Raw genomic sequence first — 16,247 nt, 5'->3', positions numbered from 1 at the left:
AACGAGATCTAAAGAAGTCCAGCCTTTTACATACCCCTTTAGGTATTTCAAAGAAAGACAACATAAACATAGGTAAACTAGTAAGAACAGAGTTTATGAGAACTAAACGATCGCCGTAAGACAGAAGCTTGCCTATCCAACAACTTAACTTCTTTTCAAACCTATCCTCCACCGACTTCCATTCACCATTTGTTAATTTTCTGTAATGTATAGGTATCCCGAGATATCTAAAAGGGAGTGACCCTGCCTCGCACCCAAAAAGATCCCTATATTGATCTTCAACTTCTTTGGCCTTACCAAAACAGAAAATTTCGCTTTTATGAAAATTGATCTTTAATCCAGAAAGCTGCTCGAAGATACATAAAACAAACTTCATATTTAAAGCCTTCTCCAAATTGTGATCCATAAAAATAATTGTGTCGTCCGCATACTGCAAGATGGAAATACCCCCATCCACTAGGTGAGGTATAAGTCCGTCAACCTGACCATCTTCTTTAGCTCTAGCTATAAGAATGGCTAGCATGTCTGCGACGATATTAAAAAGCATAGGAGATAAAGGATCCCCCTGCCTTAGACCCTTTCTGGTTTGGAAGTAATGCCCTATGGCATCGTTGACCTTGATGCCAACACTCCCCTTGCTAATAAAGTTGTTAATCCACTCACACCATTTAGGATCAAAACCTTTCATGCGCAGCGCTTGTTGCAAGAAAGGCCATTTCACCTTATCGTAAGCTTTTTCGAAATCAATTTTTAGAAGGACTCCATCTAATTTTTTATGATGTAATTCATGTAAAGTTTCGTGAAGAATCAACACCCCTTCAAGGATGTGGCGTCCAGGCATGAAGGCCGTCTGGGTTGGCCTAATAATATTCTGCGCTACCTTGGTGACTCTATTAGTCCCAACCTTCGTAAAAATCTTAAAACTCACATTAAGTAAGCATATGGGCTGATACTGCTGAATCTGAATTGCGTTCTCTTTCTTAGGAAGAAGGATTATGGTTCCGAAATTAAGGTGAAATAAAGGGAGCTCTCCTCTATGGAAAGCCCCAAACATATTCATCAAATCTGTTTTTATAATGTGCCAACACTTTTGATAAAATTCCACCGGGAAACCATCCGGTCCCGGGGATTTATTCTTCTCCATTTGCATAATAGCATTATAAACCTCTTCTTCAGAGAAATCAGCAATGAGAATCGAGTTCTCTTCAGGACTAACCTGATGAATATCGCTATTCTCTGACTCAACAAGAGTAAAGGAATTATCATCAGGTGGCCCGAACAAATTTTTGTAATACTCCGAAATATAAACTCTAATATTCTCTTCCCCCACAATAGTACCTTCATCTTGTTCCAATTGAAATATTTTTTTGCGCCTATGTTTTCCATTAGCAATCAAATGGAAGTACTTAGTGTTATTACCACATTCCTGCACATGTTTCACCTTGGCACGTTGAGCCCACTTGGACTCTTCGTCACGCCGAAGGTTCAAAACCTTTTCGTTGGCTACACGCATAGCATCTCTCTCTGAATCATTCAAAGGTGTGGTTTCAGCTTTAAGATCTAGAGTGTTAATAATATTAAGTAATCTTTCCTTTTCTTTTTTGTACTCACTGCTCAAATTTCTGGCCCACCCACGCAAGAAAAGACGTAGATGACGGATCTTATTCTGCCAAATCTCAATGGGACTATTCCCATACGAAATCGACTCCCATTCTTTTTTAACCATATCAATGAATCCATCCTTCCTAAGCCAGGATAATTCAAAGGAGAATAAAGCTTTATTACCACGGTGAGCCTGCATACCCGAATCAAGCAATAAGGGTGTGTGGTCAGACCCAGAACGAGTTAAAGCACGAACACTTACAAGAGGAAACTTTTGTTCCCACTCTGCAGTAGCAAGAACTCTATCAAGTTTCTCATAGGTCGGTATCGCCCTACGATTAGCCCAAGTGTATTGGCGCCCTGAAAGAGAGATCTCCCTCAGATTTAAACTTTCTATAATGGCGTTAAACATGAAGGGCCATCGATCATTGTAATTTTCGTTATTTTTTTCTTCCTGGCGCCGAATAATATTAAAGTCACCCCCGACTAGCATTGGCAAGGTATTAGTGTCACATATACGGACCAACTCTGCTAGAAACTCAGCTTTCTGTGCATCTTGAGCCGCCCCATATACTGCCACTAAAAACCATTCAAAACCATCGGATTTGTTCTGAATATGAAACTTAACACATCGTTCTCCTACATCCACATCTTTCACTTGAAGGGTAGATGTATTGATGCCTACTAAAATTCCACCAGAACGCCCAATAGGGGGAAGACAATATTTAACATCATCTGGAATAGCAGATTTTTTTCATGTGATGTAAAAGCTAGAAACAGGCCAAAACAGATAATGTATAATTACTTTCTTTTGATGCATTTTACATCGCCGGTGATGCTCGCACTCGCTTGGGCAAATGTGGCGATGTGATGTTACCACGTCAGAGGCACGGTTGGAGCAGGGCCTACTGCATGTGCTCACTGCTGGCAGCTTCCGACCAGCCGTGTGCCATACAAGCTGATTGGCTCCGAGGACGGACGCAAGCAATGCAATGCAATGGTGGCGTCGTGATTGAATCATTGGAAGCTGCCAGCCAGGGAAGGGCGCAAACGGCGTGACTGAATCATTGGATGTGTTGTTACACGGGTACTAAACATTTTTTCGGGGGAGAGACAAGTACTGAATCCCATGCATTATTGGCCTTCTGGACCGGCCTTTTCCTCACCCTTTTCATGTCAATTTTGATGTGGACCATTGTTGTATCTTTACACAGCTTGAGCAAGGGTTAGAAGAAGTATATACTCGACACGTCGCGGTAGATCTTACTGAGAAAGATATACTTTGGACGGTTCAGCCTGTCGTGGAACTGTTGCGTGTGCTCAATGCCGATCTACATCTGCCAATTCGTCTCTTTGCTAGCTACCTTGGTTAACACCGTTTTGTTACACATGTGGATTTTGGAGGAACGAGGCCTTGAATCATAGGCTCGGTTATGTGTTAGATAAGATGGGAACAACCCCTATCGTGGCTTTTACAGAAGTGGAAACGATGGGATAGAGTACTTATTCCATATGTTACAAGAGAGAAAACAAAACGTCCCCCATCCTTGGAACTCTTGGAGAGGTTTAGATTATACCAAAAGTCCCCGAGGTCCTGCAGTGACTTGTTAAAGCCATATACATCTTTGCCAGAGATAAACTAAATATGAGTGGCTTATTTGCAACTCTTTCATGAATAAAATAAAAATCGATTTTAATATGTTTGGTACGAGCATGAAACATTAGATTGGTAGATGAATATGTAGGATCAAGACTGTCATACATAAATAAGTCCTCGAGGTACCGTAGTGACTTGGTAAAGCCATATGCAATTTGATCTTTGCAGCTCTTTCGCTAACAGAATGAAAATCAATCTTATTATGCTTGGTACGAGCATGGAACATTGAATTGGTAGATTAATATATAGACCCTCACACCATACACAAGGTTGTTCTTTTAGACGTGATCCCCAATATCCATAGCAAGACGCTCCTCCTCTAGGCGCAGATAGGATCACACATGGATCCAATGGGTATCCAAAGGAATTAGCAAAAATGATAGAATTTTTTTTTTGTTAAAGATGCAGTCATTACTCACGTTCCATATTGTTCATAACAAAGCACATACACTAACTCTGATGTGGGTATTGCTTTTTTGTCTACTCCGTTTAGCCACTTGCCGAAGATATTAGTTATATTCAAAGGTGGAGTTATATTTTTTTTTAAATTAAACAACAATGTACTGATTACAATCACAAACCACACTCTCTTTCACGTAGGATGGAACACTTCCCAGCATAACATTCTCACTCAAAACACTACGCCCTAGCTTAGCCAAATTATGAGCCACTACATTACAAGATCTATGGATTTTAGTAACCACTACATCAGGGAATAACCGAAGTAAGTTTTTGATCTCCATAGTGAAACTAGCAATCGCAGACTTGCTTGTTCCCGTCGTGTTCACTTCAGCAATCAGAGTAGCACAGTCATTTTCAATGTGCAAAGGACCAGAAAAGTTTAATATGACTGCCTTAATAGTAGAAAGGCCAGCCACGGCTTCAGCTGCTTCAACCTTTTTACACATAGGGATATGTCCCCATGCCGACAGAATGACTCGTCCATAGCTATCTCGGAGAATAGCCCCCCCAAGAACTAGAGCTAGAGGCATCATTAAAACCTGCATCAAAGTTAAGTTTAGTCCAACCATCTGGAGGTTTTGTCCAACATTCAGTCATCTTGGTATTATTTATAACTTCAGCTTTGCTATGATCCAACAGAGGTATTTTTCCTTTTGGGTCAATCAGAGTCTTAATATCCCTTGTATCCTGCACAGTTTGAAGATAGGCCTGAAGAAATATGGCAGATTGTTCAATCCCACACTTACCATCTCCAAAGATAATATTATTCCTCAGGTGCCATGTTCTCCACCACAAGAACAGAATTTTAGCTCTCATTTTCTCATTGACCCGACTTAGGCTAATTATAGCCCAATCTGGCCCTGTGTTATTAAGAACTATCTTCCAAATCATCCGCGTAAAGGGCATGAGATAAATAAGTGATGTATTGTATCATGATGTTCATAAAAACATCAATTAGTAGAACTATTCCAATTACGTTTATCCAAATTATCTTTTGTAAGAATAACCTTCGTGTGAAGGAACCACATAAAAATCTTTATTTTTAGTTGCACCTTCAACTTCCAGATATGTTTTTTGAGGGAAACCGTGTGTCCAGATAAGAGTTCATTATACATGGACTTCACTGAGAAGACCCCAAAACCCGTTAAATTCCATCTGAACCTATCTTCGCTATCATTTAGCTTTACCATGATAAGTATCTGTAGAAGATGTTTCCATCTCTCCAATTTGTTACCATTTAAGGTCCATTGAAAACTAATATTTAGGGGATTTGCTGCAAGCACATTTTCAACCGTGACATTCTTGTGATTTACAATATTATATAAATATGGGTACTCTTCCGCCAGAGATTTCTCACCTAACCAAATATCCTCCCAGAACCTGGTGTTCAGCCCATTACCGACCACAAAAGAACACCGAGTTAAAAAATCCTCTTTCAGTTTCATTACCTTTCCGAAAAGGAGAGTCACTTGGTCTTTCTGAAACCTGGGAAAACGTTTTCGAATGTAAGTATTTCTTAGTGAGCAACTCCTGCCAAATTCCATCCTTAGTCAAACGAGAATAAAGCCACTTACTTAGCAAACTTTTATTCTTTAAATCTAGAACCTCTATTCCCAAACCACCCTGATCTCGCGGTCTACAAATAATGTTCCATTTAATCAACCTATACTTTTTTCTTATGCCCATCACTTTGCAAAAAAAACATGACCTAAAAAAATCTAGCCTCTTCCGAACACCTTTCGGAATCTCAAGGAACGAGAGCATAAACATTGGGATAGTAGTTAAAACCGAATTAATCCAATCTGTCTCCATATGACAAAAGTTTACCAATCCAACTACTTAACTTTTTCTCAAACCTATCATCCACCAAATTCCATTCACCGTTTCTCAATTCTGGGAAATGGATTGGAATCCCCAGATATCTTAAAGGAAGTGACCCTATGTCACAACCGAAAGATTTTTGCAGTCGTTCTCCACCTATTTATCCCGCCCAAAACAAAACAATTCACTTTTATAAAAAATTATTTTTAAACCCGACAACTATTCAAAGATACAAAGCACTAGATTCATATTTAGTGCCTTATCAATGTCATGCTACATAAATAGGATGGTGTCATTGGCATATTGGAGAATAGACAGCCCCCCTCAACCAGATGGGGAATGAGACCCGCCACTTGGCCATCTTCCGTTGCCCCCGCGATCAATATTGACAGCATATCCGCGGCGGTGTTAAATAATATGGGCATAATATGGGCGACAACGGATCTCCCTGACGCAATCCTTTTTTTGTTTGACAATAATGACCTATGTCATTATTCACCGGATCCCCACACTAACTTTTTGTATATATTTTCCAATCCAATTACACCATGTAGGATCAAATCCTTTCGTATACAACACTTGTTGCAAGAAAGACCAATTGATCTTGTCATATGCCTTTTCAAAGTCTATTTTAAATAACACACCTTCCAAAATTTTCATATGAAGTTCATGAATGGTTTCATGTATAACCACACCTTCAAGAATATGTTTGCCAGGCATAAACGCCGTTTGGGTCAGCTGAACTACATGTTCAGCAATTCTGGATACTCGGTTTGTCCCAACTTTGGTGAAAACTTTGAAACTCACATTTAACAAGCAAAATGGGATTGTATTGTTGAATTTGGATAACATTTTCTTTCTTAGGTAGCAGAATTATGGTCCCATAGTTCAAATGAAATAGAGGTAATTCACCTATGTGGAAACATTCAAACATAGCCATAAGATCATCTTTCAAAATATCCCAACATATTTGATAAAATTCAGGCGGTAATCCATCAGGTCCGGGTGATTTGTTTTTCTCCATTTGAAAAATAGCTTCTTTAACTTCTTCCTCCGAAAACTCAGCAATTAGGATATCATTTTCCTCGCCGAGAATTTTTTTATGTCATTGTTTATATATTAGACCATAGTACAAGAGCCATGTGGCGGCGGACCAAACATGCTCTTATAATAGTCAGAGAGACAATTCTTTAGATTTTCGTGTCCAGTGATAGTTCCTTCTTGTTGCTCTAATTGATTTTTTTTTTATTTTTGCGATGTTTACCATTTGCAATTAAGTGAAAATATTTAGTATTATCCCCACCTTCTTAGACATGCTTAACTTTAGCTCTCTAGAGCCACTTAGACTCCTCTTCGCGACGTAACTTTGCTATATCATCTCTTGCCTTTCGCAAAACGTATCTCTCATCCTCATCTAGCGAAATCGTTTCTGCTTTACAATTAAGTGTATCAATAACATGTGATAATCTATCCCTCTATGTTTTGTACTCTCCACTTAGATTTCGAGCCCATCCCCGAAGAAATTGTCTAAGATATCTAATCTTGTTTTGCCATTTTTTCATAGGATTATTCCCACTTGAAATAGATGCCCATTCATGTTTGACCAAATCTAGAAAACCCTCCTATTTAAACCAAGCAATTTCAAATGAAAAGATTGATTTATTTCCACTAAAAGCTTGTTCTCGACCGTCTAGAATTAAAGGAGTGTGATCCGATCCGGACCGTGGTAACGTTCTAACCGTTACCAACGGAAATTTCTGCTCCCATTCTATACTAGATATAATTCTATCAAGTTTTTCATAAGTAGGTGACTCTGCAATTTGCCCAAGTAAATTGGCGTCCAGAGAGGGCTATTTCTCTGAGATCCAAACTTTCAATCATGGCACTAAAAATAAAAGGTCATCGCTCATTAAAACTATCTTTATTCTTATCCTCCTTTCGCCGGATGATATTAAAATCAACCAACAATCATGGGGAGGGGTTCATGTTCGCAAAACCTGACTAATTCGGCTAGACATCAGGTTTCTGTTCATCTTGAGCAGCCCCATAAACAGCCACCAATACCCATTTAAAATTATCATGTTTAGTGGTAACATAAAATTTAACACATCTGTCTCCAGTCACAATATTTTGAACTGATATGGTGTCAGCATTAATACCAACTAAAATACCGCCAGATCTTCCAATTGGAGGGACACAATACCACTGAAAATCTAAACCTCCAGAAATATGATTCAAAAAACGGTGTGGAGAAATTGTCTCGGCCAGATTCCGAAATAGCAAAAAAAAATCTAGTTTGAAGTCCCTAGTTGTCTCATTAACAAAAATATGTTTCGCTAAATCCGAAAACCTCCACTATTCCAAAAGCCACCTTTCATTTTATTTGTGTGTACAATTACTTCTTGCTCAACCTAGCACTTCTAGTACTACTATTGGTACCACCTTTTGTTTTCGTTTGTACACCCTAGCTATCTTAGGCTTAACTAAGAAGGCAGAAGTCTCCTCTGAGACGAGCTGCTCCCCTACAAGGTCTACCGATAAATCAGCTGCTTGATCAAGGATATAATGCCGATCCTCCTCGACTCTTTTTTCTTTTAAATTTTTGGCTAGCATGACTCCCGTCCTCATATTATCATTTTCCTTGATGATATTAACAGAGTTCCTAACTTGCTGAGGTGACACCCCTAGCGAGACAACCAATCTTGCTGCCCTAGTTATAACAGTATCATCCGAAAGCGAATTAAGCGAGAATTTAGAAAAGGTTTGTATACCTGAAAAGAGAACCGTCTTTTCTTGCTTGAGTTAAAAGCTGAGCACGCTCCATCTGTGGAGCATCAGCATTTGGTTGACAGCTGATTCTTTCGAACGTCCATTTCCCTAGCTGAAATACCACCAAAAGCCACAATATCCTCACTAGAATACCGCCCTCCCAAGTAAACTCTTGTACCAGGAGTCTTAACATTCTTCTTAGTAATATCTCCTATATTATTCTCTGAAAAGAAGAACTCGGAATTAAAGGCATGCATTCATTATTTTCATTATCCCTAAGATTACACAGGTTTAGAGGATTCTCTTGCTCGTTACTAGTATCGACAATCATACCTCCATTCAGAGAAACAGTGGAATGCTTTGAAGACATCACCGAGTCTTCAGGCAGACCTGATGAAATTGCAATACCCAAATTCCCTTCCTCTCGAGCAACCGTGTGTGCCATGGTAGGATTATTTCCTGGAAAGAAGTTTTTTTTTCATTGGTACAAGAAAAAGGAGAGGGTAAATCCACTACTGATTTTAACACCAGAGACTCTTGCTCCTGTAAATTATTTCCAACCATACCTTGAGCGAAATATCGAAACCCACTAGAAGGAGTAGCATTCACCGGCTCTGAGCCAGTTTTCCCTGAACAGAAATTTGCTCATACTTGTTTGTAGTTGTAAGTGAATCACCCAAACCATGTGTTCTTACCTTTTTCGACTTAGTGCTAACTGCTGCTGTTGTGAGTTGTGACTCTAGTTGGATTATAACAAACTGCAAGTTTGGTCAGGCCCAAATATGCCAGCACCCGAGCCTACGAAATTTGTGAGAGATCTTCTCACAGCATATGGGCTACGGATCGGAATTGCGAAGGAGACCAAAATATTTGGGGACACGAATGCAATGGTCGCCCCCAGCAACTGCGAACCACGATGGTCCTGGCCGCAGTCAAAGCACCAACGCATCCGCCAGTTCCACAAGTGTGCCCGGCGTTCCTGCTACCGGCGGCGAAAGGCAAGAGCCTCACGTTCTAAAACGAACTCAGTGCACTATCCACAGACACGTAGTACCAATCAAACAAAAAACACCATAGAAAATAATCAATTGATATTAAAATTCGTCAAAAAGTGCCTATGAAAATCCTTTGAATGGAAGCTACTCCTAGTAGACAGCCATGCATGTTTAGCTGTCCACTGAGAGATCGACGGGGAAAATAACAAATCGAATGTCTGTCTACAGACTACAAGGGCATTGCGGCAATGGCCTTCTTCCTAGTTGCGTTGCTACTCCGGCCGTGGATCGTACTCTTGACGGTCTTCTGTTAAGCAACTAGCTCGGAGTGCTGGGGTACGTGCACGATCCATAGCCTGCAAGCCACACACAAGATTGTCAACGACACATCAACACAATAAGCTAGCAACACAACATTTGTAGTATATATATATCAGAAAAACATAGCCATGTACTGTGCAACAATCCTATCGGAATATATGCACGGATGACCCGACAACCTTAGCTACCAGACTTGCAACTTTGCTAAATTGGGTGCCATCATCCAAGCGATCGAATAACATAAAGTCAACATCCAAATAGGCTCTAATTTTTTGCAGGCAAAATAGGATTGAAACTTAAAGTTCTGTATATATACAATATGAAAAAGGGATCATAAACAGGGACAGGGCATACGATATAATAAGCAATGTGTGTGTGTTGTGCGCGGAGTGCATGAACATATAGAACTACTTTTGCTCAGACACGTTTGGAGGTGAAATGAAACGAAAATTCATGTACAATATTATCTAAGATGCCTAAAATGTTTCCTTAGATGGGATGCCGAATGTTTAGCAAGACGAGCAACTCACAAGCATACTGGCCACCTATTAGACTCATCGCATGTTTGTTTTCTCCACATTTTTCGTCATGTTTCTGGTACCCAACTAATGATAACCCAGCCATCCAACAAAAATGGAGTGTATTAAACAAGTTTATGAACTAACAACCACAGGCCAGTTTGAGTAGAGCAATCACAAAATTTGTGAAGATTTGCCAGCACTAATTGATGAGAGATGATTAGATGATGAACTTACTTGGATCTTTGGTGGTCTTCACCGCGAGGCCATTGAACGAGCAGGTGGCTCCGGTATTCTTGAACTGCTGCCAATAGGAATTGAACGCATAGCTCGCGTGCGAGTCGAGGGTGTTGGGCTCGTAGCACGCACCGCCGGGCTGGATGGCGGCACACGTGGCCTTGCCGCACGCATAGTTCAGGCCGGCCTCCACCGCCGTCTCGTTCACCGCGTTACCGCTGCCAATCTCTAGCACGCACCACTCACCCTTGACGGTCTCGTCCGAAGAGGTGGGGAACTTGCATGATCCATGGCCTGCGTTTGTTACATCAACAACATATAAGCTAGGTGCATCTGAGAGCAACACAACATCAATATTTAGAATTAGAAATGTCTAGACAATTAATTAACTTACTTGGATCATTTGTAGTCGTCTCTGCAAGGCCATTGAACGAGCACGTTGCTCCAGTCTTCTTGAACTGTTGCCAATACGAATTGAACGCGTAGCTCGCGTGCGCATCGAGGGTGTTGGGCTCGAAGCACGTACCGCCAGGCTGGATGGCGGCGCATGTGGCCGTACCGCCCTGGCCGCAGGCGTAGTTCAAGCCAGCCTCAACGGCCGTCTCGTTCACTGGCTTGCTGGTCGACAGCACGCACCACTTGCCCTTGGCGGGCTGGTCCGAAGAGGTGGGGAACTTGCATGTTCCATAACCTGCATGCCAAACAAACGATGGTCAACGATACGCCAACAATATTTAGCTAGGTGCATGTGAGAGCAACACGACATCAGTCTCTATAAGAAGCACAAGAGTGTAGTAGTGCCAAATGCATGCATGGCACGGCAACCTTAGCTATCAGACTCTTTTTGAAATTGATACATGGACATAATTCATATAGAGGTTCCAGCCACATTGGCGTGATTTCGTTACTTAATTAGGGATGCAGCTGTGTTAAACTAGCTGCCATCCTCAAGTGATCACATAACAAGATCCAAATAGGCTCTAAAATTTCTATGCAATACATGCCGTACATAACCTAGAATTATGCATAGATAATGTTCCTTGTACACGTTTAGATATGAAATGAAATTGAAATTCTGAAGATTAGTATGAAGAATCTAACATGCCTAATGTTTTTTTTTTGTCTGATGAGAGATCGAATGTTTAGCAAGATCAGCCACTTACAAGCTTATCCACCTATTGAAGCCATCGCATTTTATGTTTCCCTATTTTTCGTCATGTTTCTAGTAATGATAACCCAATTACTGAACAAAAATGTACTGGTAAACAACTTCATGAACTAACCATGACAAATCAGTTAATCAGAACACTGCCAATACATAGAGAAAGCACCAGATATATTTGTAAATATTTGCCAGCCCTAATTGATGAGAGATGATTAGATGATGAACTTACTTGGATCTTTGGTGGTCTTCACCGCGAGGCCATTGAACGAGCAGGTAGCTCCAGTCTTCTTAAACTTCTGCCAATAGGAATTGAACGCATAGCTGGCGTGCGCGTCGATGGTGTTGGGCTCGAAGCACGCACCGCCTTGCTGTATGGCGGCGCACGTTGCCGCCCCGCCATGCTCGCACGCGTAGTTCAGGGCGATCTGCACCGCCGTCTCGTTCACGGGCTTGCCGGTCGCCAGCACGCACCACACGCCCTCGTCGGTCGGGTTGTTGTCCGGCGGCCCTGGAGGTGGCACCGGCCCTGGCGCCGGCCCCGGCGGCGGCACAGGCACCGGCCCAGGGCCCGGCGGCGGCGGCGCGTAGTAGTGCTTGCCGGTGAGGTCTACGTCGTACACCGAGGACCCGTTCGGGTAGAACATCCCCCAGTGCCGTTCCGTGCCCGCCCCGGGCTTCAGGTCCTCGTTGTACAGGGAGAAGACGAACACGGGCATCGAGGTATCCGGGCGCGCTGGCGTGCCGGGTGTATGGGACATCCGCGTGGCGAGGTGGCGGTTGTAGGTTTCGGCGTTGACTACATTGGCGCCGTCACCTCCTCCGCTGGGCCAGCCGGTCTCCGAGATGGCCAGCGGCACGTCGGGGTAGCCGAGCTTGGCCATGGCGGCGATGGTGGCGTCGAGCATTTGGTCGAGCAGGTTGGTGTAGATGAGCTTTGAGCCCGGATCGACGACGTTGTCGGTGGTGTGGCTCTGGAAGAGCGCGTAGTCGAGCAGGATGTCCTTCTGGTTGCCCACCCACGCGAAGTACGGGTACACGTCGATGAAGAAGTAGGAGCGGGTGTCGCTGAGGAACTGGAGCAGTGGCTTCATGACGGATTCGGCGATGTCCTCGCGGAACTCGCCGGCGGACGGCGGGAAGGACGCCGACAGTGCGCTCATGGCGAGCGGGGTGCCGAGCTTGACGTGGCCGAGCTTGTAGGAGTGGAGGGCGCGGCGGAGGTTCTTCATCGCGGGGACGATCTTGCCCCACGTGGATCCCGCGATGGCCTGGTTGGAGAGAAGCTCGTTGCCGACGAGGAGGTATATGATCTTGACCCGGGGGTGCCGAGAGAGGTTCTTGGCCACCCACCTGCGCGCGTTCCGGCGGGACGCGGCGATCTTGGGGATGATCTCGTTGGGCACCATGACGGAGACCGGGATGCCCGTGCCGGCCAGCGCGTGGAGGATGTCCTGGTTGGCGTCGTAGATCTTGACGGCGCCCGCCTTCACCGAGCGGAGGAGTTTGACGGAATGCGCCGCCGTGGGGAGGTTATCGCCGATGGTGCCGTAGTTGACGCCCAGGCCGTGGACGTGGTCATGGTCGTGGCCGTGGCTGCGGGAGTGATGCCGCCGCCCGTGCGACCCTGCATGCATGCAAACAGATCGAAAACAGTTAGTTTGATTTACACGGTGGCTAGCGAATAACAGATGCCATTAGCCTTGATTCAAGGAGACTGAGCGCGATGAGATCACCATTGAAGTGGCAGGCGAAGGCGGCGAGGAGGAGGAGGGCGCAGAGGAAGGAGGAGGGCGCCCCCATTTCTGCGGGCGTTTTGTTGAATGCGCGTTGATTCTGATCTGCGGAGAGCGTGTTGAGTTGAGTGTTTATAAAGAGGAGAGTGCTGACTGTTCTGTTATGGAAAGAGGATGTTTAGGAGGAGGTTGGGATAGATAATCATCGAAAATTATCAGGAGAGAAAAATGCAGCTACGTTTTTTCATTTGAGCGGGAGAAATGCATCTGTAAACCCTCAAAGCTAGTTTCGAGATCCTGACACGTACGGCCCAGTGGGCTCATTCCGCATACATGTCCTTAGGCTGGTGCCACACCGCCCCACTCCCGCCCCGCCACGTCAGCTTTTCTCTCACTCTCACCCCACTCTCACCCCACTCTCACCCCACCTTGCCAATGCATGGGCTATAGTCCCCACTCTCACTTCTCTCTCCTCCACATCACCATTTCTTTTCCACATTAAGTTATTTCACTCGATTTTGTTTAGACATTCAAAATAATGCAAGAAATTATTTTATTCAACTTAAAATGTTACCGATTACATAATAATTAATAAAATTGCATAATAAATATTAAAAATTACATAATAAATAAAAATTCTACTCTTCTTCCTCTTGTTCCGGCTCCTCCTCCTCGTCGTCATCATCTTCCAGACCAAGCTCTTTTTCCACCATCTTCATGGCCTTCGCATGTTTGCGCTTTTCTCGCTTCGTTCATGTCGACGGTTGATCGGTCTTTCATTTTGTTCCATTGCTTGAATAGCTTAGCCTTCACTAAACCCTTCATCATGTTACTCATCGCGAAGGATTTACTTCCTACCTCATCGCTTGATGAGGTTTCCTTCCCCTTCCTCCTCGCCCTTACGTGCCGCGGACTTGGCCCTATCGCGGCCCGTTGGACGCTCTTCCTCCGTGTCGCCCGTCGCGTCGCTAGAGCTGTACTCACCGAAAGGTCCTAGACGGCTTCTCTTGGAACCGGAGTCGGTTCCACTACCAGGACCATGTTGTCCTTTCCACTTCGCTTCATTTTTTACGACATTCCACCAGTGGTGCTTTCTGAACGGCTGAGTCACTCTTGTGTCATTCGCGTACCTCTCCATTGCCGCCTTCATGACCATATCATCGTCTGCTCCACTCTGACGCATATTTGTTTCTTGGATGTGGTATGCATTGAACAGGGACACTGATGTCTACGGGAGCTTCTATTCTTGTAGACAGTGTTGGGCCTCCAAGAGCAGAGGTTTGTAGAACAGCAGCAAGTTTCCCTTAAGTGGATCACCCAAGGTTTATCGATCTCAGGGAGGAAGAGGTCAAAGATATCCCTCTCATGCAACCCTGCAACCACAAAGCAAGAAGTCTCTTGTGTCCCCAACACACCTAATAGGTGCACTAGTTCGGCGAAGAGATAGTGAAATACAGGTGGTATAAATATATATGAGTAGTAGCAACGGCACCAGAAAAGTTCTTTGCCCAGGACAGTAAACAAGCAGTAGTAACGCAGCAGTAGTAACGCAAGAAAACAAGAAACAAGCAGCGATAGCGATATTTAGGAACAAGGCCTAGGGATTAGACTTTCACTAGTGGACACTCTCAACATTGATCACATAACGTAACGGATAAATGCATACTCTACACTTTTGTTGGATGATGAACACATTGCGTAGGATTACACGAACCCTCAATGCCGGAGTTAACAAGCTCCACAATAATGCTCATATTTTAGTAACCTTTAGTGTAAGATAGATCAAAAGACTAAACCAAGTACTAGCATAGCATGCACACCGTCACCTTCATGCATATGTAGGAGGAATAGATCACATCAATATTATCATAGCAATAGTTAACTTCGCAATCTACAAGAGATCATGATCATAGCATAAACCAAGTACTAACACGGTGCACACACTGTCACCTTTGCACACGTGCAGGAGGAATAAAACTACTTTAATAACATTGCTAGAGTAGCACATAGATAAATTGTGATACAAACACATTGCAATCATAAAGAGATATAAATAAGCATCTCACTATGCCATTCAACAGTGAATAAGTATTCTGTGAAATATAGCCTAAGAGACCCACACGGTGCACACACTGTCACCTTTACACACGTGGGACAAGGAGTCTCCGGAGATCACATAAGTAAAACTCACTTGACTAGCATAATGACATCTAGATTACAAGCATCATCATATGAATCTCAATCATGTAAGGCAGCTCATGATATTATTGTATTGAAGCACATAGGAGAGAGATTAACCACATAGCTACCGGTACAGCCCCGAGCCTCGATGGAGAACTACTCCCTCCTCATGGGAGCAGCAGCGGTGATGAAGATGGCGGTGGAGATGGCAGAGGTGTCGATGGAGAAGCCTTCCGGGGGCACTTCCCCGCTCCGGCAGGGTGCCGGAACAGAGACTCCTGTCCCCCGCATCTTGGCTTCGCGATGGCGGCGGCTCCGGGAAGGTTTTCCGTATCGTGGTTTTTCGCATCGTGGTTTTCGCGACAGAGGCTTTATATAGGCGAAGAGGCGGCGCAGGAGGGTCGAAGGGGTGGCCACACCATAGGGCGGCGCGGCCAGGGCCTCGGGCCGCGCCGGCCTATGGTCCGGGTGGCCCGTGGCCCCCTCCGGTCCTTCTCGGGTGTTCCGGATGCTTCCGGTGAAAATAGGAACCCGGGTCTTGATTTCGTCCGATTCCGAGAATATTTCGTTACTAGGATTTCGAAACCAAAAACAGCAGAAAACAGAACCGGCACTTCGGCATCTTGTTAATAGGTTAGTTCCGTAAAATGCACGAATATGACATAAAGTGTGCATAAAACATGTAGGTATCATCAATAATGTGGCATGGAACATAAGAAATTATCGATACGTCGGAGACGTATCAAGCATCCCCAAGCTTAGTTCTCGCTCGTCCCGAGCAGGTAA

At 43.9% G+C, this 16,247-nt stretch overlaps 1 protein-coding gene across 1 annotated transcript; it reads right to left on the bottom strand.

Annotated features, from left to right (window-relative positions):
• Positions 1-8,376: 8,376 nt before the first annotated feature.
• Positions 8,377-14,418, bottom strand: LOC124649376 (probable glucan endo-1,3-beta-glucosidase A6). Its single transcript, XM_047189025.1, has 8 exons — positions 14,184-14,418; positions 13,263-13,385; positions 11,777-13,171; positions 10,777-11,073; positions 10,383-10,715; positions 8,878-8,940; positions 8,645-8,770; positions 8,377-8,534 (listed from the first exon to the last, which is right to left on the bottom strand). The coding sequence occupies exons 1-8, from the start codon at positions 14,416-14,418 to the stop codon at positions 8,377-8,379; spliced, it is 2,730 nt and encodes a 909-aa protein (XP_047044981.1).
• Between the last annotated feature and the right edge of the window lie 1,829 nt (positions 14,419-16,247).

The sequence above is a fragment of the Lolium rigidum genome, chromosome 1, assembly GCF_022539505.1.
Source record: "Lolium rigidum isolate FL_2022 chromosome 1, APGP_CSIRO_Lrig_0.1, whole genome shotgun sequence".
NCBI classification, from domain to species: domain Eukaryota; kingdom Viridiplantae; phylum Streptophyta; class Magnoliopsida; order Poales; family Poaceae; genus Lolium; species Lolium rigidum.
This window is presented reverse-complemented; position numbering and strand designations above follow the sequence as displayed.